Source organism: Musca autumnalis, unplaced genomic scaffold (assembly GCF_047663935.1).
Source record: "Musca autumnalis isolate F117 unplaced genomic scaffold, ASM4766393v1 scaffold_5, whole genome shotgun sequence".
Lineage (NCBI taxonomy): Eukaryota > Metazoa > Arthropoda > Insecta > Diptera > Muscidae > Musca > Musca autumnalis.
In genome coordinates, this window is record NW_027412088.1 from 28,906,611 (window position 1) to 28,927,917 (window position 21,307).

General features: G+C 35.3%; 1 protein-coding gene across 1 annotated transcript in view; it reads left to right on the forward strand.

The window, feature by feature from the left end:
• Positions 1–21,307, forward strand: part of stw (laccase) — a 316,854-nt gene that overhangs the window by 275,529 nt on the left and 20,018 nt on the right. Inside the window, exon 6 of the mRNA XM_073957009.1 lies at positions 18,694–18,878. Within this exon, the coding sequence (XP_073813110.1) occupies positions 18,694–18,878 (185 nt within the window). The remainder of the gene's footprint in view (positions 1–18,693; positions 18,879–21,307) is intronic.

The window sequence follows — 21,307 nt, forward strand, 5'->3', positions numbered from 1 at the left end:
AAAATTCTCACGATTATCGAGGAACATTGGAGAATTTCTCAAGAAAATTGTTCACGATCACGTCTATCGAGGATCGTTCACGAACATCTGCAGAAATTTCTCATGATTATCCTTAGAGAATCGTCGACGATCATCCAGAAATTGCCCACGATCAACTATCGACAATCGATTGGCAATTCTTATAAAATTTTCTCATGATTCTATATCCAGGATAAACGAAGAAATTCTAAAGAAATTTCTCACGATCATCTATCGAGGATCGTTGGAGAAATTGTCATAAAAATTCTTTACGATCGTTTATCCTTTGACGGGGAAAATTGTTTACAATCGTCTATCGAGGATCGTTCACGAACTTCTACAGAAATTTCTCATGATTATCTGTAGAGAATCGTCGAGGAAATTCTATAGACATTTCTCACGATCATCCAGGAGGATCGGTGTGGAATTTCTAAAGAAATTTCCCATGATCAACTATCGACGATCGATTGACAATTCTTATAAAATTTTCTCGTGATAATCCTGGATATAGATCAACGAAGAAATTCTAAAGAAATTTCTCACGATCATCTATCGAGGATCGTTGGAGAATTTGTCATAAAAATTCTTTACGATAGTTCATCGAGGCTTGACGGAGAAAATTGTTTACAATCGTCTATCGAGGATCGTTCACGAACTTCTACAGAAATTTCTCATGATTATCTGTAGAGAATCGTCGACGAAATTCTATAGACATTTCTCACGATCATCCAGGAGGATCGGTATGGAATTTCTAAAGAAATTGCCCACGATCAACTATCGACAATCGATTGGCAATTCATATAAAATTTTCTCATGATTCTATATCCATGATAAACGAAGAAATTCTAAAGAAATTTCTCACCGTCATCTATCGAAGATCGTTGGAGAATTTGTCAAAAAAATTCTTTACGATCGTTTATCGAGGCTTGATGAGGAATATTTATAGATTTTCGTTACGATCATCTGACGATAAATTTCTACAGAAATTTCTAACAATAATCTATTGAAGATCGACGAGGAATTTCTATCGAATTTTTTCACGATCATCTATTAACAATGAATGTAATTTTTATTTCTCCTGTAAATTTAGTTGACTGGAAACTAATTATATCTCACAAAAATAATAATAAAGAAATTGTGATGAACATACCACAAAATTGATTCGAGATGTGATTCTGATTCCCCGCCGATTTGTAGAGCATTCATCTTTTAAAGATCTTTGAGGAATTTCTATGGAAATTTCTCATTGATCTTCAATCGAGTATTGTAGAAGAATTTCTTTAAAATTTTTTCACAATCATCTAGTAAGGATCGTTTGAGAGTTTCTCAAGAAAACTGTTCACGATCTCTCGATGAGCAATATTTATAGATTTTTCTCACGATCATCATAACGAGGATCGTTGGAGAATTTATAATGAAAAATTTTCACGATCGTCTATGGAGGTTTGATGAGGAATATTCATAAATTGTACTCACGATCATCTATTAGGGATCTCTGAAGAATTTAGTGGAATGGATACGAATTATATCTTACAAAATAAATTCGAGATCTGATACTGTTTCCCCCAAAACAAAAAAAAACAAAAACGCGGTTAGAGCTGAAGTCGATCATCTATTAACGATAAATGTTAATTTTAATTGCTCCCGTAAATTTAGTAGAATGAAAATATGTTTTATCTTACAAAAATAATAGTTAAAAAATCGTGATGACCATACCCCAAAATTTATACAATATCTGATTCTGTGTCCTGCAAAATTTTTAGGGAAATGTATTTTCGCAATTTTCAATTATTAAAAAAAAATGTGCTTATTGAAGGTTTTTTGCGTATTTCAAAATGTTCTTTATTTTATTGACGATCACCAATCGAGCTTTTACGATTTCTATCGACCATATCCCATGTGTATTAAACTTAGGGTTTCGACCTGCTGTTCAGTGACACATTGTTTTTTGTGCCATTGCAAAGAATTCAAATGACGCTAATTAGTGTTGCACCGCTAAAATCCGCTTAGCCATTTAAGCCATGACACCCTGGTGATTGTGTGTTCTTAATTTGCATAACAAAAGCCATTTAAATATGATTATAAAAATTGTTCCAAGTGAAACAAAAAGAATGGGCAACACCTTCCCATAATTTAAACAAAATATAAAACCACAATAGTTCCGATTTTTATTTTGGTGTGGTTTTTTTCTTATTATTTTTTGGTTAATTTGTTTATAATTATGTGTTCTCGAATTCAAAGAAAGAAACAGAAACAGTTTCTGGTTAGAATGTTTTATGACGTGATAGATAGATATGCACTACTTACTTTAACGCCAAATTATCTCTCCTCCTCTCCAAATTGAGTGTGACCTCTAATATTTTAAAAATATTGAGATTTTCTCTCAAAATCAACTAGAATTGTAAAACAAGAGAGTCTTAATAAATTTAGAATTCATTGGCATGAAACATTCCCCCCCTAACTTAACACACATTTTGCACAGCTGATTCCATCCTAAAAGTATGCACCACACACTGTGTTATCTGCTGTTTTGCTACATTACTCTTCTCGCTAATTAAGATGTAACAATATCTTCCAAACATTCTCGACAATCATGTGCTAAAAACCTCACACAGCTCACTTTATCTTTATTACGGCAAGTTATCAAATTTTCCAGGAAGTCAATAATAACAACAAACACATCTGTCAGCCGGTAGGTAACTAACTGCAGCTTAACAATAATTCACGTGTTTAATTACAAAACACTGATAAAACATTTTAAAGAAAACCTCATCTTTTGTGTCATTCGAACGTACATCAGCGTTAACCGCAAAAAGTTGTTAACATGATTGACACAGCCATCCATCAAAATTCAACTTCAAATAAATTACCGCTCGAAGAGTTGTTGTGAGGGTTTTAAGAGGAATTTAAGTTGTAGTGAAGTTATTACGGTAGGAAAATATAAGCAGTTTTGATCAATTGAGAAAAAAATAGGTTAATCAACAACAATTCTATGAAAAAATCTCTCCAACGATCCTTCATAGATTAGGGAATATCTATTGAAGTTTCTCAATAATCATCCATGGATAGTCGTTAAGAATTTTTTATTGAAATTCATCAAATAAATGTTCATAGAAATTTCTCACAATTAACGATTCCAGTCGATGAAATCAGCTATAGAGGATCGTAAAGAAATTCTACATAAAATTTATCACGAGAGTTGGGGAATTTCGATAGATATTTCGCACGATCATCTAGCAATTTGTGTAGAAATTACTAGACTTGGGCAATTTAGTTCCCGGAGCGGATCGATCTTTCTTGTTCCTTCTTCCCAAATGAACTAGTTCCTTAATATACTTTCATAGTTCCAAGACCTGATCGCTTTTTTTTCGTTCCAAATAGGTCCGAGACGGAAATAGTTCAACGAACTTGTCTCATCCATTGTTAACATGATCCTTCTTTCCGAGACCGAAATGTTTTCATGGTTAGGTGGATGAATTGACATAAAAATAAATAAAGTGCAGCGAATAAACAGCAACGAAGAAAGATCAGCGTAGGCTTTCAATTAAAGGGCCCAGAAGAACGAACGGAACTATTTGAACTAATATAAACGCAAGAGCTGGATATAGTTCCAATAGTTCCTTGTCCGAAATAGTTCATTGAAACTAGTTCGTTCCGGAACTACACAACTCTGGAAAGTACTGACGATCATCTGCAGAGGATCGATGAAGAATTTCTCACCATAATATTTTGAGGAATTTCTCATGATCATCGTAAGATGGATGAGGAATTTCTATACAAATTTCTCACGATCTTCTTTAGGGAAGAGTTCTTAATTAAAGACTTATATAGAAATTTCTCACCATCATCTATCGTGGATCGTGGAGGAAGAAATTTATATATCGTTGAAGACTTCCTTAATAAATTTCTAAGATAATCTTTCTACGATCGTTTCTATAAATTTCTCGTTTTCAGCCATCGAGGATCGTTGAGGAATTTCTGTATTTTTCTTATGATCATCCATTGAGGATCGTTGAGAAATTTCTATAAATTTCTTATGATCATTCATCGAGGATCGTTGAGGAATTTGTATATATTTCTCATGATCATTCATCGAGGATCTTTCAGAAATTTCTATAAATTTCTCTTGATCATCCATCGAAGATCGTTGAGAAATTTCTATAAATTTGTCATGATCATCAATAGAGGATCTATAAATTTCTCATGATGATCCATCGAGGATCGTTGAGAAATTTCTTTAAATTTCTCATGATCATGCATCGAAGACGGTTGAGAAATTTCTATAAATTTCTCATGATCATTCATCAAGGATCGTTGAAGAATTTCTACAAATTTCTCATGATCATTCATCGAGGATCTTTCAGAAATTTCTATAAATTTCTTATGATCACCCATCGAGGATCGTTGAGTAATTTCTATATATTTCTCATGATCACCCATTGAGGATCGTTGAAACATTTCTATAAATTTCTCGTTATCATCCATCGAGGATCGTTGAGGAATTTCTATAAATTTCTCATGAGCATCTATCCAGGGTTGTTAAGGAATTTCCATAAATTTTTCATGATAACCCATTGAGGATCCTTGTGGAATTTCTATATATTTGTTATGATCATCCATTGCGGATCTTTGAAGAATTTTTTAAATTTCTTAGATCACCCATCGAGGATCGTTAAGAAATTTCTATACATTTCTCATGATCACTCATCAAGGATCGTAGAGGAATTTCTATATATTTCTTATGATCACCCATCGAGGATCCTTGAGAAATTTCTATATATTTCTCATGATCATCCATCGCGGATCTTTGAATAATTTCTATAAATTTCTCATGATCACCCATCGAGGATCGTTGAGAAATTTCTATATATTTTTCATGATCATCAATAGAGGATCGTTAAGGAATTTCTATAAATTTCTCATGATGATCCATCGAGGATCGTTGAGAAATTTCTATAATTTTTTTATGATCACCCATCGAGGATCGTTGAAGAATTTCTATAAATTTCTCATGATCATCCATCGCGGATCGTTGACGAATTTCTATATATTTTTCATGATCATCCATCGCGGATCTTTGAAGAATTTCTATAAATTTCTCATGATCACCCATCGAGGATCGTTGAGAAATGTCTATAAATTTCTCTTGATCATGCATCGAAGACCTTTGAGAAATTTCTATAAATTTTTCATGATCACCCATCGAGGATCGTTGAGAAATTTCTATAAATTTGTCATGGTCATCAATAGAGGTTCGTTAAGGAATTTCTATAAATTTCTCATGATGATCCATCGAGGATCGTTGAGAAATTTCTTTAAATTTCTCATGATCATGCATCGAAGACCGTTGAGAAATTTCTATAAATTTCTTTTGATCATACATCGAGGGTCGTTGAGGAATTTCTATAAAATTGTCATGATCATCAATAGAGGAGCGTTAAGGAATTTCTATAAATTTCTCATGATGATCCATCGAGGATCGTTGAGAAATTTCTTTAAATTTCTCATGATCATGCATCGAAGACCGTTGAGGAATTTCTATATATTTCTCATGATCACCCATCGAGGATCGTTGAGGAATTTCTATATATTTCTCATGATCACCCATCAAGGATCGTTGAGGAATTTCTATATATTTCTCATTATCATCCATCGAGGATCGTTGAGGAATTTCTATACATTTCTCATGATCATGCATCGAAGACCGTTGAGAAATTTCTATAAATTTCTCATGATCACCCATCGAGAATCGTTGAGGAATTTCTATATATTTCTCATGATCACCCATCAAGGATCGTTGAGGAATTTCTATATAGTTCTCATTATCATCCATCGAGGATCGTTGAGGAATTTCTTTATATTTTTCATGATCATTCATCGAGGATCGTTGAGAAATTTCTTTAAATTTCTCATGATCATGCATCGAGGAGAGATGAGAAATTTCTATAAATTTGTCATGGTCATCAATAGAGGATCGTTAAGGAATTTCTATAAATTTCTCATGATGATCCATCGAGGATCGTTGAGGAATTTCTTTAAATTTCTCATGATCATGCATCGAAGACCGTTGAGAAATTTCTATAAATTTCTCATGATCACCCATCGAGGATCGTTGAGGAATTTCTATATATTTTTCATGATCATTCATCGAGGATCGTTGAGAAATTTCTTTCAATTTCTCATGATCATGCATCGAGGAGAGATGAGAAATTTCTATAAATTTGTCATGGTCATCAATAGAGGTTCGTTAAGGAATTTCTATAAATTTCTCATGATGATCCATCGAGTATCGTTGAGAAATTTCTTTAAATTTCTCATGATCATGCATCGAAGACCGTTGAGAAATTTCTATAAATTTCTCATGATCACCCATCGAGGATAGTTGAGGAAATTCAATAAATTTCTCATGATCATTCATCGAGGATCTTTGAGAAATTTCTTTAAATTTCTCATGATCATGCATCGAGAATCGTTGAGAAATTTCTATAAATTTTTCATGATTATCCATCGAGGATGGTTGAGGAAATTCTATAAATTTCTCATGATGATCCATCGAGGATCTTAACGATCCTTTAAATTTCTCATGATCATGCATCGAAGACCGTTGAGAAATTTCTCATGATCACCCATCGTGGATCGTAGAGGAATTTCAATATATTCTCATGATCACCCATCGCGGATCGTTGAAGAATTTCTATAAATTTCTCATTATCATCCATCGCGGATCGTTGAGGAATGTCTATATATTTTTCATGATCACTCATCAAGGATCGTTGAAGAATTTCTATATATTTCTTATGATCATCCATCGCGGATCTTTGAAGAATTTCTATAAATTTCTCATGATCACCCATTGAGGATCGTTGAGAAATTTCTATAAATTCATCATGATGATGCATCGAGGATCGTTGAAGAATTTCTATAAATTTCTGTTGATCATCCATCCAGGGTCTTTAAGGAATTTCTATAAATTTGTCATTATCATTCATCGAGGATCTTTCAGAAATTTCTATAAATTTCTCTTGATCATCAATAGAGGGAGGATCGTTGAGTAATTTCTATAAATTTCTCATGATGATCCATCGAGGATCGTTGAGAAATTTCTTTAAATTTCTTATGATCATGAATCGAAGACCGTTGAGAAATTCCTTTAAATTTCTCATGATCATGCATCGAGGATCGTTGAGAAATTTCTATAAATTTTTCATGATTATCCATCGAGGATCGTTGAGAAATTTCTATAAATTTCTCATGGTCATGCATCGCGGTTCGTTGAAGAATTTCTATAAATTTGTCTTGATCATCCATCAAGGATCGTTGAGGAATTTCTATATATTTCTTATGATGATCCATCGCGGATCTTTGAAGAATTTCTATAAATTTCTCATGATCATTCATCGAGGATCTTTCAGAAATTTCTATAAATTTCTCATGATCATCCATCGAAGATCGTTGAGAAATGTCTATAAATTTGTCTTGATCATCCATCGAGAGTCGTTGAGAAATTTCTATAAATTTCTCACGACCATCTATAGAGTTATAGTGAAGAATTTCTATAGAATATTCCGAAGATAATCATTCATAGATAGCTGTGGAATATCGAAGATCGTTGTGAAATATCTAGAGCAAATCATTTAGGATCATTGAGGATTTTCTGTCGATATTTATCACCATCATCTTTAGAGGATCATTGAGAAGCTTCTATAGGAATTTTTCATGATTAGGGATGAATGTTATTTTTATTTTTCCTATAAATTTAGTAGAATGGGAACTAGTTATATCTTACAAAAATAATAGTTAAGAATAATTGATTGGAGATCAGATTCTGTGTCCTCGGAAATTTGTAGTGGATCCATATTTGGAGGATCGTTGAGGAATTTCTACAAAAATTGTTCATGATCATCTATTGAGAATCGTCAAGGATTAGATTTCTCACGTTCTTCTTTCGGAAATAATTGGAAGAATTCTGTAGAAATTTCTCACCATCATCTATCGAGGATCGTTGAAGAATTCTATAAATTTCGCATGATCATCCATCGAGGATAGTTGAGGAATTTCTTTAAATTTCTCACGACCACCTGCAGAGGATTAGTGAAGAATTTCTATAGAATGATCATATTTCGCGGATCGTTGAATATTTTTGTAGAAATATAGAGAAAAATTCTGCCGCTAATAGAGGATCATAACAAATATATCAGTTGAATTTATTTTGATTGACAGTCGAGAATTTTAGTTGATCCAAAACAAATACCTTTCTTAATTATATTTGTCACATAAGAATTACGAAAAAATACCTAAGCTGATTGTAAACAATTCCATAAAATAATACAAAACACAGAAATAAATAATTAACCCCATGGCTATTGTTTGAACATTCATTGGCAATAACGACGACAAATCCTTTCACTTGCCATTAGTAAATTCTTAAAGCAAAACAAAGTAGTAGCTAAATAGCGTCTCTAGCCCACAGATGACGATAATAAATCTGATCATTGTAATGTGTTACAGCACCAACCATGGACGTGGACATGAACACGAACAGAGCATCGAATTGGCATTAATCCGAAATTAAAACGTAATGGTTAAGCTTTGAGGTCAAGTTTATGTCATGTTGTCATAATTAAATTACCAGAAGTCTAGAATTAATGTCTTTTTTACAATTCTCAATTGTGGATGGCAATACAAATCGACAGACGGCAAGACAGATGTGGTCATTTAAAGACCAAAACAACAATTGCAATAACAATCAAAGATATAAATGGGTTGTGAAATACATTCCCCATGACGAGGTGGGAATGAAAAATCAGTTAACAGATAAATCTGTTGGAATTAATTGACAAATTAGCCAGAACAATGATTTGTCATCGGACTAATTGCTCTCTGCTGTGATATCAGATGTTATCACACATACACACCCTTTAGGAAGGGGCCACAACCTACCTACATTGGTTCCAACAACCAACCTACAGAGTATTGGCATAACAAGACGTCTGCTTAAACAAGATGCCTGCTGTTTATATTCTCAGATTACCACACACACACAAACACACCTTTAAACATACCTATTAATTAATACCAATTACAACTATAAATAATAACTTAAAAAGGTTTTAAAACAAATTATGGCAATCACTTGCAACGAGAGAGTTTAACCACATCAAACATTGGTCGATTGATCGCTGGCTCGCTCGTCTGGGCTACACCTGTATTTGAGCAGCACTACTAATTCTTTATTGCAGGCAGCTCCAATGATAATTACCCCCACGAATGGGTCTTTTAATGGTTTTGCAAACACCTCTGGTTGGTCGGTGTGCTTGGGAGAAGAAAAACGACATCAGCATAACATCAATTTGCAATGAAAATGTTGATGTTGTTGTTATTGTTTTTTTCTGCCTTCACAGCAATGGCAACAAAAGATATTTATGTGTGCACTTTAATCGCCAACTAAGCATTGCTGCTACTGAATCGTTAACTAAGAAATGACAAATAAATATTGGCTAAAATACAAATTGCTGGCAGAGTTTTGAGTGGCGTTTTTTTTTATTTATTAATCGAGAGATTATAACAAATTATTAAAAGTCATGGTCAAGGTGTTTGAGACCTACCATAGAAATGTTTTGTAATGAGAATGTGAAGGGAGATTAGTTGATTTTTTATGACCATTCTAAAATTTCTATAGAAATGTCTCACGATCATCTGTCAAAGATCGGTGGGGAATTTCTACAGAAATCACTTACGATCATCTACTGAGGATCATTGAGGTTTGTCTGCAGCAATTTCTCACATCATCTATCGAGGATCCGTCATCTATTGAGGATTGATTAACAATTTCTCTAGACATTTCTGAAGATCATCTATCGAAGATCAGTAAAAAATTGTTGTAGAAATTTCTCACCATCATCTAACGACGATCGGTGAAAATTTTCTATAAAAATGTATACAGGAGCATATGCCCATGATCTATTATTTTCAATAGAACTTTCACAAGATCATCTATCAAGGATCGGCAAAAATATGCAAGGAATTTCAGCAAAACTGACTGTCATTGAGCATCGTTATGGTCAAGGAGTTTAAGACCTACCATTTATTACGACAATCGCAAAATTTCTATTGAAATGTCTCACGACCATCTATCAAAGATCGGTGAGGAATTTCTATAGAAATTTCTTACGATCATTTACTGAGGATCATTGATGTTTGTCTACAGAAATTTCTCACATCACCTATCGAGGATTCGTCATCTGTTGAGAATTGATGAAAAATTTCTCTAAACATTTTTCACGATCATCTGTCGAACATCAGTGAAAAATTGTTTTAGAAATTTATCACGATCATCTAACGACGATCGGTGAAAAATTTCTATAAAAATTTATACAGGAGCATCTGCTGAAGATCGATTATTTTCTATAGAACTTTCTCACGATCATCTATCAAGGATCGGTAAAAAATGTCTATAGAAATATCTGACAATCAACTAGGATATGCAAGGAATTTCTGCAAAAATTTTCTAACTATCATCTATCGAGGATCGTTGAAACATTTCTACAGACATTTCTCACGATCATCTATCGAGGATAGGTGAAAAATTTTTATACAAATTACAATTACAATCATCTATAGAAGATCGGTGAAATATTTCTATATAAATTTCTCACGATCATCTACCGAGAATCGTTGAGGAACATCCACAGACATTTCTCACTCTTATCTATCGAGGATCGGTGAAGAATTTTTATAGAAAATTGACACGATAAAATTATAATGATTTTCTATAGAAACTTCTCACAAACTTCCAGTGAAGAGGATCGGTGAAACTTTTTTGTCATCTATTAAGATGTATGTTTTTATACCCTCAGCCTTTAGGCTATGAAGGGTATATACACTTTCATACGGGCAAAATGTGCCTCATCGAAATAATGGTTTTAGACCCCAAGTATGTTTGGACGAAATGTGTTTCAGACAATTTGGAGTCGATTGAGCAATGTCCGTCCGTCTGTCTGTCTGTCTGTCTGGCTGGCTGGAGCGCACGATAACTCTCGAACGGATAAACCGATTCGGTTTAAATTTTGGCTTTCGTAATATTTTACCCAAACTTAGTTTAAGTTCGAAGATGGGCTATATCGGTCCACTCCTTCCGGTACCTCCCCCACAAAAGTTCGAAAATGTTCGGAAAATTTGTGCGCACGATAACTCTTGAAGGGAGTAACCGATTTGGTCCATACTTTGCCCATCGTGGAGCGTGTACCAGACTTAGATAAGGTTTCAATATGGACTCAATCGGTCCACTCCTTGGGGTACCTCCCACACAAAATTTCGGAAAAGTTCAGTTTAGGGCCATCTCTCGAATCGCTTTGATTTTTGTTTTAGCAGCTTGTATTCACTGCCCTCCATACGACGGTACAAGTTTCAGCAGGGGCAAAACCATATTTCCCGAGAGAATAGCCTGAAAGTTGCAAAAAAACCCTATGACACCGTGTGAAGTGGTTGAAGCGCAAGATAACTCTCGAACGGAACTGCCGATTCGGTCCAAAATTTGGCCTTAGTAATATTTTGTCCAAACATAGTTTAAGTTTGAAGATAAGCCATATCGGTCCACTCTTTCAGGTACCTCCCCCACAACAGTTCAAAATTGTTCGTACGGTAACTCTTGAAGGTAGTTGCCAAATTGGTCTATACTTTACACATCCTAATACATCTACCAGATATAGATCAGGTTCAAATATGGACTATATTTGTCCACTCCATCCCGTACCTCCCACACAAAATTTCGGATAAGTTCACTTTAAGACCTGCTATGGAATCACTTTGATTTTTGTTGAGACAACTTGCATTCGTTGCCTCAATTACGATGGTAAAAGTTTTTTAGGGACAAGTCCATACTTCTTGAGCAAACGGCCTGAAGAGTGTAAAAACATCCTAAGGCACCATATGTTGTGGCTGGAGATCCACTTCCATAACGGTCAATGTCGATCCATTCCTTTTAGTATCTCCTCCGCAAAACTTTTGAACTTTAATCCTAATCAACATTGTTGTCGGTTCAAATATCCAAAATTTTTAAAACCCCCTAAATACATACGTATTTTGGGAAATTTTTTTCAATATACACTGGCTGAGGGTATATCTCTGTCGGCAAAGCCGACTGATACTTTTTTACTTGTTATTACTTACATAGCTGGCCCATTTGTTCTATAGACCGAACTAAGAAAAGATCTCCAATTCTCTCTGCTTAGTGCTTTGCTTTTTGGAATACCGCGCCTTGTCATCTCTTCATCCACTTGTTTGCGCCATCTATTCTTTGGCCTTCCAATTCTACGTGCACCGCCATGTGGCTCGAATTTATACGCCTTTTTAGGGGGTCATCATCGCTCATTCTTATTATATGGCCTATCCAATGCAATCGCTGCATCTCGCTGTTGTCGTTGTACAGCAGATACTGCTTGTGGTTCATACGACGTCCATATTCACCGTCAACGCAGATCGGCCCGTAGATCTTTCGAAGAATTTTTCTCTCAAACACGGCAAGCACTGCCTTATCTGCTTGCGCAAGTACCCAGGCTTCGGAACCATACATCAGCACGGGTAGTATCTGTGGTTTGTAAAGCGTTATTTTTGTTTGACGAGTTGTGGCTTTGTTTTTAAAGTGCTTACTTAAGCCAAAGTAGCATCTGTTGGCCAATACAATTCTTCTTTTTATTTCACAACTGATGTCGTTTGTTGTGTTTACGGTGGTGCCGAGGTAGACGAAGTCTTCTACTACCTCAGAATTATAGAAACCAACTTCAACAGTTGGTCCGATCTCAATGGACGCATTGCGCGTCGACACCATCAGCTTGGTCTTCTCGCCGTTAACCGCCAGCATAAGCAAGTAACATGTGGCTATTGGTGTAGATTGTGCAATTCTTTTGACGTTTGCCTCTCGTATAACCTTTTCTAGCAGGATGTTGAAAAGATCACACGTAAGGCTGTCTCCTTGCCTGAAACCTCTTTTGGTACAAAACTTTTGGGGAAGTTCTTTCCTATTTTAACTGAACAGTTAGAGTCATTTTACAAAGCCGAATGAACTTTGCGGGGATACCAAATTCAGACATTGCTTGGAATACCTTTGAACGTAGCGGGTTGTCGAAGGCTGCTTTATAACCGACAAAAAGGTGGTAGGTGTCGATCTGCATCTCTTGGGTCTTCTCCAGGATTTGCCGTAGGGTAAATATCTGGTCAATGGTGGACTTGCCAGGTCTAAAGCCGCATTGGTATGGTCCAATTATTTCGTTGACCATGGGCTTTAGTCGTTCGCACAATATCCCTGACACTATCTTGTAGGCGATAGGGAGAAGACTTATGCCCCTATAGTTGGAGCATAAAGTCCTATCTCCTTTCTTATGGACGGGACACAGGATGCTCAGGTTCCAATCGTCGGTTACGCGTTCTTCCTGCCAGATGGAGTTAACTAGCTGATCCATACACCTTATCAGCGTGTCGCCTCCGGTTTTAAACAGCTAGGCTGGTAGGCCATCAGCTCCTGCTGCCTTATTATTCTTCTGCAGGTTTATTGCTGTCTTTACCTCATCTTGCCCGGGTGGTATACATGCAATACCATCCTCTGGGATTGGATCTGTGTTATCTTCGTCGAATTCGCTACTATTGGACACCAACAATGCTCTTTACATATCCTTAGCACACTATATGTATCAGTTTCCAGATTACCTTGCTGGTCTCTACAGGAGGATGTGCCAGTTACAAATCCATCAGTTTGATGTTTCACTCTTCGGTAGAATTTTTGGACTTCATACTGTCTCCTGTACATCTCGATTTGTTCACACTCCCGCTTTTCCATCTCTCTCTTTTTCCTGCGGAAAAGACGTTTAATCAAAGCAACGCGTAGCGCATGAGAGAGGTATCGGGAGCAAAGGAGAGAGGACTTTTCTCCCGATACCACTCTCATGCGCTACGCGTTGCTTTGATTAAGCAGTTGGGCCAGTTGAGTGGAATATGCCGCGGCTATCTGCTGTGATTGCAGCGTACCGATGTCCAACTTCCGTGTTGTGTATGTTCGCACTTTGTTTGCTACGTTTAATCTGGTACGTACCTTTGCTTCACCAAGGTAGTGGTCCGAGTCTATGTTTGCACCTCGGAACGATCGTACATCCAACACGCTTGATGCATGTCTTCCATCTATCTACTCAATATCTGTGTCCCCGTAAATTTGTAGTGGATCCACCTTCATGAATCGTTCAAAAATTTCTATAGAATTTTTTCAAGGAACGTCGAGAAATTTCTATAAAAATTTCTCACGATCAGTAATCGAGAATCGTTAAATTTAGTAAAATAGAAAGTAACTATATCTGACAAAAATAATAGTTAAGAAATTGTAATGATCATACCACAAAATTCGAGATATGAGGATCAGTAAGAAATTTCTACAAACAATCTATCAAGATTATCTATCAAAGATCCACGAGGACTTTCTTAAGACATTCCTTAAGGATCATCTAATGATGATCGATTAATTGCTATTAAATTTCCTCACGTCATCTATAAATGATCGGTGAAGGATTTTTTTAAACTTTTCTCGTGATCACCGAAAGAGAATGGAAGAATATCTACAAACATGTCTCATGATCCCCGATAGATTGGTGTAGAATTTCTCTAAAAAATTCTCACGATCATCTACCGAGGATCAGTAAGACATTTTTCACGATCATTTGCCGAGGATCGATGAAAAATTGTATAGAAATTTTTAACAATCATCTCTTGAGGATTGATGACCATCTGCGAATAATCTACGAATTTTTACAGAAATTTTTCATGATAATCTGTATAAGAATTTTTTGGAATTTCTACAGAAATTTGTCTTCTAAGATCGATGTTAAATTCCCCACGATCAACTACCGAGTTAGATGAGAAATTTCTGAAAATCGTCGTAAAATCATCAGTGAGAAATGTTTAAGGATCGTATTTCTAGGAACGGAATTTCTTCAGAAATTTCTTACAATCATCTCTATAAGAAAGGAGGATCTATGAAGAATATAAAAATTCTTGTCGATCATCTCTATCGTGGATAGATGATTCTCTAGATGATCATGTCAATTATCTAAAAATAGTTAAGAAATTCCTTAGCCTATTTTGTTATAATTTATGGAGATCGATGTTAAATTTCTAAAGATGATGTTGATAATTATATATCGAGTACCACTGTCGATCATTTAAATAGTTCCATGAATTTTTTTAAAGAGCGGTTTTATTGATACTTCCGTTACGAACCGTTAATAATATTTCCATGAACATCATTAACAACAGATGATGCACACGGTTCGTGTCTAGGATATTGCGATGACTAATGAGCAATCTAGATGGCTCTGTCTGCAAGTACATGTCAAGGAACAGGTGCGCATCTATTGTTCGTGTCTAAGGTATGGATCATAGGTATCTCTAATGGAGACTCTAGCAAATATTTAGTTGGCTTTTCATCACAACAAACCCTAACGGAAAGTTCAGAATTATTGCGCTGGGTTTTCACCAGACTTTTGAATTTCATCTGGTAACAAATAAATCTCTTGTGTTTTTTTATACCCTCCACCATAGGATGGGGGTATATTAAGTTTGTCACTACGTTTGTAACTACTCGAAATAATCATTGTAGACCACACAAAGTATATATATTCTTGATCAGCGTGCAATTCTACATCGATATAGCCATGTCCGTCCGTCTGTCCGTCTGTCCGTCTGTCCGTCTGTGGAAATCACTCTAGCGTCCGAACGGATTGACGTAGGTTGATGAAATTTTGGGAAAATATGTTATTTTTACGTAGGACTTTTGGTATTGAAAGCGGGCTATGTAGGTCCACGCTTTCGTATAGCCCCCATACAAAATGACGCGTGACGCGTCGTCGTTTTAAGGAATTTTTAAGATATTTGGCCCATTTTACCACCGAATTGGTTGTAATTTGGTACTTTGTGTCTCCAGAGGCCAAAAAATATTCCTACCAAAGTTGGGTTATATGGGTCCATGTTTTGGTATAGCCCCCATATAAGGCCCCATATAAAGTACGCGTCATTTTAATATATTTTGAATGTATTAGACCCATTTGACCACAGAATTGGTTGTAATTTGGTATTTTGTGTCTTCAGAGGCCAGAAAACATTCCTACCAAAGTTGGGTTATATAGGTCCACGTTTTGGTATAGCCCCCACATAAGACCCCTTATAAAGTACGCGTCATTTGAATATATTTTGAATGTATTAGACCCATTTGACCGAAGAATGGGTTGTAACTTTGTATTTTGTGTTTCCAGAGGCTAAGAAACATTTCTACCATAAAATGTTTATATAGGTCCACGTGTTGATATAGCCCCCCATAATACAATATCTCCCGATTTTCGATATTTTGAACGTTTTAGCCTCATTATCACACCGAGATGGCTGAAATTTGATATTTAGTCTTCTTTAGGCGTATAAAACTTTCCCCCAGAAATTTTTAGGTATAGGTCCACGCCATCGTAGAGCCCCCATAGAACGGTACCTTCCGCATTTCGGTATTTCGAAGGTTGTGGCCACATTAATCCACCGAAATGGCTGAAATTTGTGGTGGAGGGTATAAAAAGTTCGACCCGACCGAACTTAACGCTTTTCTTACTTGTTTATTTATCGATACCTTTGACACAAACCTGTATCGGCAAAGAGGTTAACAAGACCTGATTGTATAAGATTCGTTTTTTTTTGCTTTACCAGAAAGCAATCTTTAACGTTAATTTCAGATATAAACCCGTAAAATTATATGTAACATAAACGAGGAATTTGTTTAGAAATTCTTGTAGATCAAACTCCAAAATTATATAAAAGATCAATGAGGAATGTTTCGAAATTCTATCGGGAATCGTTGAAGAATTTCCGTAGTTTTTTCTATAATTTATTGAGGTTTGATGACTATGAAATTTCTCTACATTATTTTAATATTCATATATCGAGGGCCACTGATGAATTCATGTCTGTCCATAAAATAATATAAATGTTCCACAAACATCCCATACGGGACAAGGGAGACTTCTCTCATATCAATGAGTGCGCCCGATTTATATGAGCTTATTTATATGGGACCTACAGATTATCGCCGAGTCCGAACGGCGTGTCTTAAGACACCACTTGTAGAGAAGTGTGCATACCATTGCACCACGGTGGCACCCTGTCCATAAAATAGTTCCAGCATACTTTCAGAGACAGCTTCTATCGATACTTTCGACACGAACCGAGATTGTATGAGTTTCGTTTAGGGATAGGTCATGGCGGAATAAGAAGGTGTTACATCGATAACAATAATCGGGCCATATACCACGCCAAACGTCAACATTTGTTCACAAATTTTGACGTTTGGTCTGGTAACCGGTCCGATTATTGTTATCGATGTAACACTTTATTATTCCGCCATGGGATAGGTAATGGAAAGCAATAATCGATTTTTCGATTTTGGTCTAAAACTAAAAATGCGATTTTTCGGTCTGGCGATTATTTCAATTGTCTTAAAACTCGACTTTCGACATTTTCATAACCGCAGAAAATCGATTATAGTCGACTACTCGTCGGTTTTCGAGTTTTCTTTTGAAAATGTAAAACCCCGAAAGGGTAAAACCACCAAGTCAAGAATCTATGAGCAAACTTGAAAATCGATCAGAAGATAATCGATTATGCGATTTTCCCTCCATGCAAAAGTCGACTACGATTTTTAGACTTTTTACTGCAAAAAGTCGATTAATCGAAAGTCGAAATATAGCCTGTTTATATTATAGCTTTTTGCAGGGTTAACCTTCTTTATGAGGATTTGTTTGACGTATACCCAATGGAAATGACATTTGAAACCCAGTGAGTTTGTTAAATCCGGTTATATATTACCTATTACCTATCCCTATTTTCGTTTTGTGGTATTACCTCTAGCCACAAACCATTTGTCGGTAAAGACATTCTCAGGAACATCATTACCAATGGTTGATAAAATGTGTGTGGCTAGGATATCGATTACAGCAACCTCTAACGGACGTTTGTAAAAGTATTTTAAGAGTATTATGCTTGGTTTACATTTACGAAATCCACTCGATTTCAACTATCATTTCCATTGCTTAAACGTTAAATGAAATCCAATGGATTTCAGATGAGATTTCATTTGACGTATACACAAATGAATTGACAGTTGAAATCGACTCGATTTTGTAAATGTAAATGTACTATTAGTCATAAACAATCAACTCATAATTTATATTGCTATTAAATTTCAGCAGTTGAAAAAATATTACAACGTTATAAATTTTCTAAATTTATTTAATTTCCACCAATTGTGTTCCGATTTTTTATGCGTGAAACCCCCATTGAAATAATTCTTGAAATCTCCTTCACGAACGTTTTTCTCGACACTTTGGACTCAAACCGTGTGAGGTTAAGGAAATTCTCAGGAACATCATTACCAACAGGTGATAAAATGTTATTGTCTAGGATATCGTTTAAAGCAACCTCTAGGGGAAGTTCGAGAAATTATTTTAAGGCCATTTTGTCTGCGTCGCCATGGACAACCTACTGATAATATCTTTTGCTATTGTATTAAACTTTAAAATTGGTAGAATTATTTTACGTGTTTGAATTTGTTTTAAATAAATTAATTTCCATTTTTTTCCCTTTTCATGATTATTCTTTCAGGTGAACGTTATGATTTCATTATTACCGCTGATCAACCTGTTGGTGCCTATTGGATTCAATTGAGAGGTTTGGGTGAATGTGGTATCAGACGTGCCCAACAATTGGCCATTTTACGTTATGCTCGTGGTCCCTACCAGCCGGCATCACCACCACCAACCTATGATGTTGGTATTCCACAGGGTGTGGTAAGTTTCAAACAAATAAATGAATTCTATAAAATTAAGTCATCACTAGAAACGAACATTCACCACTTTAGCATCACTTAGCTTAGATGAGTTAGTTGTTGACTTTAATGGGAATTCATAAAGTTTTATAAAATATTAGAAACACATAATTGCCAGGCAAATTTAGAGATTGGCAGACATTAAACACCACAAACAACACATTTCAGTGTAGGCTTTATTTAATAACATCATCGTTTAATTGTCTTTGATCAATTATTGGCTGTCAATTAAGAGATTCTAGAGAACATAATTCAAAGCAAAAAATTCAAAATCTATTCGCATGTCTGGTGTTGAATTGTTGTTTGGCAAAACACAGCAGTTTGGTGGGAGTTGTTTCGCAAAATGTCAGCCACGTTTAGATAGCTGGAGCGTACATAACTCAATACTAAAAATTGTACTAGACAAGTTAGAATAGGCAATTTTGTAGGAAAAGTACATGTATTGATTGGATAATTTTGCCACCCACTCACTAGTTACAAACAAACACACACTGACGTTTACATAGGCCTTATGAAAATGTGTTCAAATATACTATATTTTAGCATAGTTTATTTCATTTTCATTTATAATCAACCAAAATATGAGAACAGTTTTAAGGTAAGTAGAATTTTTTCATGTTCATACTCCCTCCATTCATTAATTTCCTTATAAGTGCAACATAGTGTATAAAGCATCGAACCTAAGCACCCCTTACTTAAAGAAGGCAATTAAGTGTAAAAAAAAGAGCCAATATAAAGATATTTTATGAAATGTCGGTTGTTGACAAACAAATTTGTATAAAGTGGGCGTTAAATTGACATAACAATGTAAATTTATGCAAAAATGTCAATATGTAATTGACAGAATATGCAAGTATTTAACTGGCATCTCATTTTTGGCGAATATTTAATTTCAAAATATTTATTGGTTTAAGAAAAGGAAGTTTAATTTAGTTGAAATAATACCGAAAAAATTAAATACAAGAAAAACTTGGAAATATTTTTATCGATACTTAGTTTTATAGTTTTACCGATACTCTAGCCACGAACCGTGTGTCGGTAAGAAAATTCCCAGAAACATCATTAGCGACAAGTGGTAAAGTGTTCATTTCTTGAGTATTGATCGCAGCAATCGCAGTGGTAAAGTGTTCACGTCTTGAGTATCGATCGCAGCAACCTCTAACGGAAGTTCGAAGAAGTATTTTAAGAGCGTTTTGTTGAAATAATACCGAATAAAGTACAAGAAAAATCCGGAAATATTTTTATCCATACTTAGTTTTATAGTTTTACCGATACTCTAGCCACGAACCGTGTGTCGGTAAGAAAATTCCCAGAAACATCATTAGCGACAAGTGGTAAAGTGTTCATTTCTTGAGTATTGATCGCAGCAACCTCTAACTAAAGTTCGAAAAAGTATTTTAAAAGCGTTTTGTTGAAATAATACTGAATAAAATACAAGAAAAATCTGGAAATATTTTTCTCGATACTTAGTTTTACCGATACTCTAGGCAGGAACCGTGTGTCGGTAAGAAAATTCCCAGAAACATCATTAGCGACAAGTGGTAAAGTGTTCATGTCTTGAGTATCGATCGCAGCAACCTCTAACGAAAGTTCGAAGAAGTATTTAAAGAGCGTTTAGTTGAAATAACACCGAATAAAATACAAGAAAAATCTGGAAATATTTTTATCGATACTTAGTTTTATAGTTTTACCCATACTCTAGCCACGAACCGTGTGTCGGTAAGAAAATTCCCAGAAACATCATTAGCGACAAGTGGTAAAGTGTTTATGTCTTGAGTATCGATCGCAGCAACCTCTAAAGGAAGTTCGAAGAAGTATTTTAAGAGCGTTTTGTTGAAATAATACCGAATAAAATACAAGAAAAATCTGGAAATATTTTTATCGATACCTAGTTTTACGGATACTCTAGCCACGAACCGCGTTTCGGTAAGAAAATTCCCAGAAACATCATTACCGACAAGTGGTAAAGTGTTCACGTCTTGAGTATCGATCGCAGCAACCTCTAACGGAAGTTCGAAAAAGTATTTAAAGATCGTTTTGCCTATGTCGCCAGAATTATCCTACTGATAATTTCTACTGATAATTTCTATTATAAATGTTCTTAAATAAGCCGAGATCGCTTATAACGACTGTCAATGTACCGCAAAATAGGTCCCTGTGGGCTGTAAAGGGCCGAAGAAATGTTGGACTTTTGGATTTCATCATTTTAAACGAAAACATTGTAGGTGATTTCGGCTGTAATTTAATTTCCACGAATCCTGTGCCGGATACAACTACATCTGGCAGGTATTTCAGAAAATATGTCAATGATTTTTCTTAATAGCAAAAATATTACTAAAATCCCATTAAAATAATTCTTGGAATTTTCTTTAGTGTGCGTTTTTATCGGTA